Source organism: Lingula anatina, chromosome 4, assembly GCF_051362555.1.
Source record: "Lingula anatina isolate TDL-2025a chromosome 4, LinAna3.0, whole genome shotgun sequence".
Taxonomy (NCBI): domain Eukaryota; kingdom Metazoa; phylum Brachiopoda; class Lingulata; order Lingulida; family Lingulidae; genus Lingula; species Lingula anatina.
In genome coordinates, this window is record NC_141770.1 from 25,986,448 (window position 1) to 25,995,149 (window position 8,702).

The 8,702-nt window shown below is 36.9% G+C and overlaps 1 protein-coding gene and 1 long non-coding RNA gene across 2 annotated transcripts; one reads left to right on the forward strand and one right to left on the reverse strand.

Annotated features, from left to right (window-relative positions):
- The first annotated feature begins 989 nt into the window (after positions 1–989).
- LOC147762672 (uncharacterized) lies at positions 990–2,205 on the forward strand. Its single transcript, XM_087011497.1, has 2 exons — positions 990–1,472; positions 2,060–2,205. The coding sequence occupies exons 1-2, from the start codon at positions 1,097–1,099 to the stop codon at positions 2,203–2,205; spliced, it is 522 nt and encodes a 173-aa protein (XP_086867623.1). The 5' UTR covers positions 990–1,096.
- A 1,891-nt stretch (positions 2,206–4,096) lies between these two features.
- Positions 4,097–6,907, reverse strand: LOC147762673 (uncharacterized). Its single transcript, XR_015333952.1, has 2 exons — positions 5,124–6,907; positions 4,097–4,593 (listed from the first exon to the last, which is right to left on the reverse strand). It is a non-coding gene; the product is annotated as an uncharacterized LOC147762673 (long non-coding RNA).
- Between the last annotated feature and the right edge of the window lie 1,795 nt (positions 6,908–8,702).

Consider the following 8,702-nt stretch of genomic DNA (forward strand, 5'->3'; position numbering starts at 1 on the left):
ATTTTGGATTGTTGGAATTTTGAACTAAATATGGATTTGGACACAGTAATTATTTTAATGTATTGAAATAGCTTTAAAAACAGAAAAATCCGTCACAGAGCTCCCTTGTAACATTCAATGGCTTTTGTCTCATATGTTACACTATATTATGTCCAACTGATTTTCAAACAACATTATACCTCACAACTGATATCTTTAGTCAAACTAAATGCAATAAATTACAATACCAAATTACATATCCACTACATGAAATTATTACACAACTCCAGTGACCCTTCGTAACAACTAAAAACGGCTGTATTTAGGGTATTCAAATTAGTATATTTTTGCCAATCTATGACCGATTTTCAAAAAAAATTTTTTGATTGCTTCGTCTAAGTGTCATCTATCAGATTGGACAAAGAGTGGGCACTAGATTGGTTTTGATAATACTTAGAGGCAATGTAACATGCTCAATTTCGAAAGTGTACGTCTGATTGTGAAATAGCCGTTACAATTTGCAGTTGAAGGGCAAGGTCGTGACATACTTTTTAACAAAATGGCTGACTTGGCACGTTTGGCAGATTCTGTCAATAGCAGTGTAGAATTTTTTTCATCGATTTAAAAGGTATGTTTTAGTAAAATTAAAGATCATTGGTCTCTCACAAATTGCATGGGTTCTGTTCGTAGCAGGCGCCATGTCAACTTTGATAAAGTCTGTTATGTAATCTATTGATTCAGCATCACTTAAGCATTAAAAAAGCAAACAGACGTCTTCTAAAATTCTCTTTCTAATCATTCTACGCCTGTGAAATCTCATAGGATTTACTCCCAAAGCAATTAGCAGGTTCGCCATTTTTGATGATTTGACAGCATGATAGCAGATTTATCCCACCTATTTCGAGCGGACAACTTTATCCTCAGAATAAGCTGATTTATCTCCTGGGCTGGGTTGTATGAAAGCCGTATAGCACTATACGCTGGATAAATCAGCCGTGTAACTTATACGGGTTGTATGAAAGCCGTACAACTTTATACGGCGGATAAATCTGCTAAACGGTCGGTTAAAGTTATACGTCTCAGGGAGGTCGTTTAAATAGTTATACAGTGGATAAAAATGGCGTACCTGCTGAGGTTCCACAGGAATCCTCAGCAGTATAATCCACCTAGACAGAGGAGAGAGAGGAATTTTCGAAGAGAAGTATTTGACTTTGACAGCTATAGTGACTCTGAACTGCGTGCAAGGTTTCGTTTTGGCAGAGAAGGCATTAATTTGATAGAGAGAATGTTGGAAGAGAAACTGCAGCCTGCGACTGGCAGGAGCTGTTCTCTCTCGGTGAGGGAACAAGTTCTCATTGCTTTGCGTTTTTATGCCTGTGGCTGTGTGGACGGTACTCACATTAGGATAACGGCGCCCACGTTGAATGAGACTGCATTAGTGAACAGAAAGAATTACCACAGTTTGAATGCTCAGGCTATATGTGACCACAAAGGTATTGATCTTTATTACATATTCAAGGCATAAATATTAAGAGCTCACCGTAAATAACACGTCCAACATCTGCAGCGTTCGTGGTTCAACTTTGTAAGTCGGCCATTTTTGCGGCCATGACCTTGGCTTCTTCAGTGTGACTGAATGTGCAAGCAATGTTTATGCAGGTACAGCTAATGCATTCTGCCTTAATAGACTATAATCACTTTCTTAATAAATAACGAAATCATTGCAGAACCACGTAATTACTAAATTAAAAGTTTATTACCATTTTAAAACTTTGGGAATGTGTTAATTACTTTGTTTTCTTTTTATTTGGTTATTAAAAAGTAGGCCCCTTTTAACTGCAAAGTAAATAAAGACTAACATGACGGAATTAAATGCTAATATATTAATTAAATTTTATTTTCATCACCTTATCATATTCTATCTCATAGATGCAAATTGAACATTTGACTATTTTGAAAAAAAATGAAAATGTTGCTTAAATGATATGCTTTCACCATTATTATTGTTTTAATTATTGTCTCCCCCTCCCCATTCCCCTTTTCACATTATTCTCTATATTCATTTCTTTTCTTTTTTCAGGTAGATTTACAAATATTGTCTCCCAGTGGCCTGGAAGTGTCCACGCTGCGCACATTTTTTCCACCTCAACACCAGCAACCAGGGGATATATTTTAAAACTTTTCAAACAAACATTAATATTTCACATATACAGGTACAGTATGTAGATATAAAAGTACTGATCCAGATTAAGATTATTTGTGTACCGTTTCAAACTGTAATCATATATTCGTTAGTGTTTTGTAATTGAAAAGCAATGTGTTCAATTATTGTGTTCAATGTGATACCCTTGTATAAATAACGTATTACAGGTACATTTTCATCAGCACATAATGCACAAGTTGTGAAATAAATAATAAAATTGAAAATAGTAAATAATGTAAAGTAATTTCTCTACATTTCTTTTAGAATATAATATTCACATGTAAAATTATTCATGAACAACAATTGACACTACAAGTTAAAATGAATTTTCAACTACAATGCATTTGAAGTATACTGACTTCTGTGGACTTGTAAGCTCAAAGTGTTTGCAAGTTCCTTTTGTTCATTTCAGTGTTTGATTGCAACAATTAAGTCTTGTATTTGAAACAAAGATGAACAGTCCATAAAAATGAATAATAGATCTATATCAAAAGAAATTATTCTATTGTCAATTTCTTGGATTTGTTTTATCAGTAAAGTTATTTAGCAACAGTGCCTGATGGGTAACCAAATATGGACATAGACCCAGTTGTTCATAGCAACTATCTTCAAAGTGAGGTTGTTCTTAGCAATTATCCACTGTATAGTGATTTTATCCACCGTTTAGCTATCCGCCTGTTTATACGCTCTTTATACAATGCATATTTATCCACCGTTTAGCTATACACCGTATAGGGCATTTACACACTGTATTAACCGATTACAGTGACGTCATATTTGCTCCGTAACACTAGTCCCGCGGCCATGCTGGAGGGAATGAACGACGGGGAATAGTAGCGTAAATATAGGTAAACCAAATAAAATAAAGTAAACTTCATATCACGATCAAGGACACCAAAGGGAAAAGGATATATACATTGTACAAGCTGAGGCTTCAGCTGATCAGCGGGATCGACCGATATGAACTCAAGACAGTCTAAAAACGTGAAATCCTACTAAATGCTACTTACCCAACATCGTGTTGTCAGAAGATAGTTCAGTTATCTTGTACTTCATTTTTCTTGTTCATTGGGTAATAACAGTTATAGTTTGAGAGAGTTTAATGTGTAATCATAAGTTTAACCATAAATAGAAGCAACTGTTTTCATAAAGGATAGATATAAAAAAATTTGAGCTGATCATTAGGATAAACCCTTGTGGATTCAAGGAAGAATGTATGATTGTCTTATGACATGAAATATTGCTGTTAGTTATGACTTATCTTTACATCGTGAAGCTGTCAGAAATTATTTCAGCATTCTTGTACTTCATATTGGTTCATTAGAAAGTACATGTAACAAGTCTGTTGTTCATTCATATAAGCAGCATTGTTAGCATTTTATTATTAGTTCAGTCATTCACAGAAGCATTTGTTAGGCACTACAAATATCCTCAAACCTCAGTTTAAGTTGGACTTAGAGAATGGGAATTTGCCATGGGACTATACACTTGATATCAATGGAGCAATAGAAACTATGTCAATGATGAAAAAGACGTGTCCTTTGTATCAAAATAAAGCTGGTGAGTTGTGTTGTAAATAAGTTTTCAAAATACATCTACTGTCATAAAAAGTATTGTATCAAACTGATTTTATAAAATTTTATATACCATTTGCATTGAGAATATTTTGCTAGGTATTCAGTGAACAAAATTCATGTATTTTAAATTTACTTTAAAACTGCAATATCAGGTATTTGTTGTTCTCTTTTTTTAATGTAAAGCCTAACTATTATTGGGGATTTTCAGATGCTATTGTTTATACAGTACAGAAGTATAGTATGCAGAACATTTGCTCTATACCATCATCAACTTTTTAAATTATTTCAGCATTCTTGTACTTCATTTTGGTTCATTAGAAAGTACATGTAACGAGACTGTTGTTTGAGAGAGTTTAATATTCACCATGAATGCAACCATTCATATAAGCAACATTGTTAGGATTTTATTATTATTCAGTCATTCACAGAAGCAAGGCATTTTTCACAATCATGTATTTATGATGTCCAATGTAAAATAATAATTCAGTTCATGAATTGATTTCTGCAACCATTTGCTTAAACATATGGGAAAAGTGCACATTTTGTATGAATAAAAGTGAACATGAAATGCTGAGTTCTGAGTGTTGCTTCAATTAAATAACTCCTGTCATGCACTGGATTTCACTCTCCTGATGTTCAGATCCTGTCTCCTCAGCTGGTCACAGAGATCTAGGAATATTTTTGCTGCTTCTACCTTGTGTGTCATCTAGCTGCCTTTTGTATCTGTCATCAAAAGCTTCCGTTTTTTTTTTTCTTTTTTTTTTTTAATAATTTACTTGCACCCAATCAGTGTGGCTTGGTGGGAAATGCCTGATCAATTTCCTACATGTAAATCTAAATTAGTAGAAAGATAACAATACAACAATGCAGTGATTTTTATTCATATTATAACTTACAACATTACAGTTGAAAGGAGCAGAATTTAACATTTTTACAGAGGAAAGTGCAAAATTATTTCATGAGGTTATTAAAGTTATATGTCAATTACACCTGAGGTAGAATTTACTTGCAAAATAAAATTACTCTTATCACTACACCAAATCGAAAATTAAGCCACCAACTTCCAAATACACTTCATACAGGTAATTGATTTAATTGGCCCAGCTCAGCTGTGTACAGTACAAATATAGCCTTGACACTAATTGGGAATAATGCTAACCAGGTATAAAAGAGGAAGGTGACAGCCGATAAAATCTAGAGAGCACCGTAACTGATAACAAATTACACCCAAGGCAATAGGTGAGTCTTCATTATAAAAGTCGAAACCCTGGGTATTTCCACACGTTTTAACAAATTAACACACTCTCCATCCACACTTTTTGGGCACTACTTTAAATATATACGTGCGCCCCAAACGTACACACCTAGGTCTTTGGTGTTCTACTGTTTTTTCTTTTATGGTAAATCTGCACAGTTGGCTCTTCATTCTTTGCTATTAAATAAATTAGTTTTATCCTTTACTTTTCCGAAGAGTCTTGATTCAAAGCCACCTCGCCGTCTCTCCTCCGTTTATGGTTTTAGTTCCTTCACCATGGATTTTTACCACTGCAGGCAGTCTGTGAACGCTTGTAAAGTAAGTTACCTTCTCTCGATCAAATACCCTGCAGTAATTCATCATTTTGCTCGGTTAAATATGAAAAAAAATACAGAAAACGAAAACTGAACTACAGACATGGCTTGTTCATGCGCAGCAGACGATTCCGGTCTCCCTCCAGTATGGCTGCCGTTTGTTTTGATGACGCAGGCTCTAATGGGTCAATAGAGTTATCCGGCGTATAGTGCTATACAGGGGCCGGTTTCACAAAGCAGTAGTTAGTTAGAACAACTAACTACTGAACTACCTCGCTAATGAGCAAACTTAGCGATTTTCGAGGGGTGTTTCACGAAGCAGTCATTAACTCATCGCTAAGTTCAGTCGTAAAGTTCGGTCGTTAGTTCTCTCGTTACTCGCCGTAGTCTCGAAACCGTCTGTCGGAAGTGGAACTCTTGCGTAAAAGTGACACGAAAGCACTAACTCTCCAATTTTTGGTGGCTGGAAATGCATAAGAACGTCTGCTTTGAGGTCGTCGTAAAGGATCTCCACCACCTTTTTGCCGCTCTTTTTGTCACAGCTAGGCGCAACCTCTCGTAAATTGCATCATCGTGTGTATATTCTAATAGATTCTGCCTTTCATAAAAACGTCGTAGTCTACGTTGCCGTCTGACGGTACAGATAGCAAGAAAGGTCGTCGCCATATTGGATACAAAGACAAACGACCACTCGGAACTACTCGGATGTCTCCGCACTCGACAATAACCTCGGACGTAATACGGAGGCAGCCATATTTGATTGTTGATTGTTGGGAAGGAACTACTTTCAACCTCGCGCTAATTTAAACCTAATTCTTTCAACGCCTGTATCTATTTATCTTTAAAATCAAAGTCAATCTTAGTGCATTGTTTGGCAAACTGTAAAGCATCATAAAATTCAGGGGTATTGACAGCCATCCTTATGAGCGAAATGATCGATTGAGTGAGAAGGCATTTCCGGCGGACAAAATGCATGGATTTGGTGCATATTTCTCCGCCTATCACATCCGAGGTTAGTATGGAGCTTGCGGAATGAGCCGAGGATTGCCGATTGACAAACGACAGGCAACGGTAACTAAGCAACCTTTTTATTTCACTCATTATGCATGCGTACGATGAAACTCTAGAGTTAGCGACTGGTCTGACCAGTCGTTAAATATCCAAGGCAACAACGAGACAATAACGAGCGAGAGAACTAGCGACTGCTTCGTGAAACGGCACTATAACTAGCGAGAGGCTAACTACCGATCGCTAACTAACTACTGCTTTGTGAAACCGGCCCCAGCTTTCATACAACCCAGCCCAGGATAACGCTATCCACTGTTGATGAAACGCACTATCCTCTGGATAGCTCTATCTAGAGGATAGCGGCCATTTTTATCCATAGGATAGCGCTATCCAGCCTTGATGAAACCGGGCCCAGGCGTTTATCAGGTACCAAAATCTTATACCACGAACCAGTCTCTGAAACTATCACTTCTTTCACTTTCGCAGATGGTTTTTGCCGGGGCAGCAGCATCTGGAGCCGTGGCCTTCGCAAGCTTGATGTACACTGACGCCCCGTGTGCGTTAGCTGTTCAGGAATATTATGTATGGCAGAGACGCTTAGGAATTGTAGCAGCAATACGCATCACCGGAAGAGCCATGATGTTACTCGCCATTACCGGAATGGACATCAAGATAATACATTTTATCTGGTCTCAAAGGAAATCCCAAAAAGAACTCACATCTGGAGAGAGAAATAAGGACAAGGAAGTAATAAGCACCGTGTCTCTGTTGATTTCGTCTCTTTTTTTCCTTATTTTGTGTACGACATCTGTTATAAGTATGGTTTTGATAAGATATGTGCCTGGTGTACGAATACCTTTTTTTGTGGGCAATCTTTTTTACGTTGGTAGAGTTGGCGAGTTGTTATATCATGCGTTTAATTTACTGGCTTTTTTAATCAGTGGTTCGCAGTTTAGAGCACAGATAAAGGAGTTTTTTACAAGAAAGACAGTCAGTGCACGGACTTAGTGACAGCCCATACGACATTTTATTTTGTAATGCCCAGCCACGGTTGGCAGTCTGACCACAGTAGGTATAAATTATTTACTTTAACATGATCAAGTGGGGACATATACTATTTAAAAACTTGCTTCATGATCTAAAGTTTTGATTTTTGAATATTTTACCGAATGTTTTCATTAATGGATAAAATTAATAATAATTTTCAAGTTCACGTTTTTATATTTTTCTAAGTGTCGTATGTAAATAAGGCAAAATAAGTCACAGTTACCGGATGAGACAACTTGAGCTCGTTTACGAAATTAGCTTATCAGTGCGTGTTATCCATAACAAAACTTTTCATAAATGCATGGAAAAATAATACGAATGAGGGCAAATCGTCCAAGATAGCCCAAACTCTCAACACATACACCTGTAGATAATACCCCCGTCACACTTAATTGGAATCAGCAGGAATCAAGAAGAATGAGGCTGAATGAAGAAATTTAAAAATTCGCACCACATTCGGGAGAAAAGTTTAAATTGACCTTAATTATTGTAAGAGTACCGTTGGAATACTCAGAATGCGCTTGAATTCGCCTGGAAAGATAAGTGCACTTTCGGCTGTTTTAGGTCTCAAAAGCAGTTCGAATGTAGTTGGAAAACTAAGAATATCTATAATGTTGCCAGAAGGCAGTCAGAATATTTATAATATACTTTGAATGGCGTACTAGTGTAGTGGCGTACTAGTGTAGTGTAGTGTAGTGTAGTGTAGTGTAGTGTATTGCTGGCAACATTAATATTTCAGCTCATCCGAGGCACATTCGAAACATTCTGGCGGGATTTTATACCCCCGTCACACTAGAGGCGGAATAATTAAGAATGGCGTCGAGAATACAATTCTTTATGCATTCCAGGTTATTCGAAGAGCATTCTAAAAATTCTGAGTGCATTCCAAATATTTCTACCCATTCTTGTGGCCGGCTCGAATGTTTTTGTCATGTCAAAAACTTTCGAAGTGCATTCCTACATTCGCAATATCCCTACAGTATTCCAACTACATTCGAGCTGCATTTGAGAGGTAATGTACCTGGAATGGGCAAGAATAATTCCAGGCGGGTTCGATGTGCATTCTTAGCATTCCAGAAGCATTCTTACAAAGCCGTAATATTTTATGACAATTTTAATTAATTTTAATTCCCCTTCCGAATATGGCACGAATTTTTAAATTTAGTAATTCCGGCTGGTTCTGCTTCATTCCTACTGATTTCGAATATGTGTGACGGGGGCTTAATACCCCCGTCACACTAGAGGCGGAATGAGCAAGAATGCCGTCGGAAAGACAATTCGTTGTGCGATCCTGGATATTCGAAGAGCATTCTAAAAAT

Bases quoted from the DNA above. Each gene is read 5' to 3' on its own strand.
- LOC147762672 (XM_087011497.1), top strand. From the start codon at position 1,097: ATGGCGTACCTGCTGAGGTTCCACAGGAATCCTCAGCAGTATAATCCA. The intron at 1,473-2,059 runs GTATTGATCTTT...TTCTTTTTTCAG, and splicing joins GGCTATATGTGACCACAAAG to GTAGATTTACAAATATTGTC.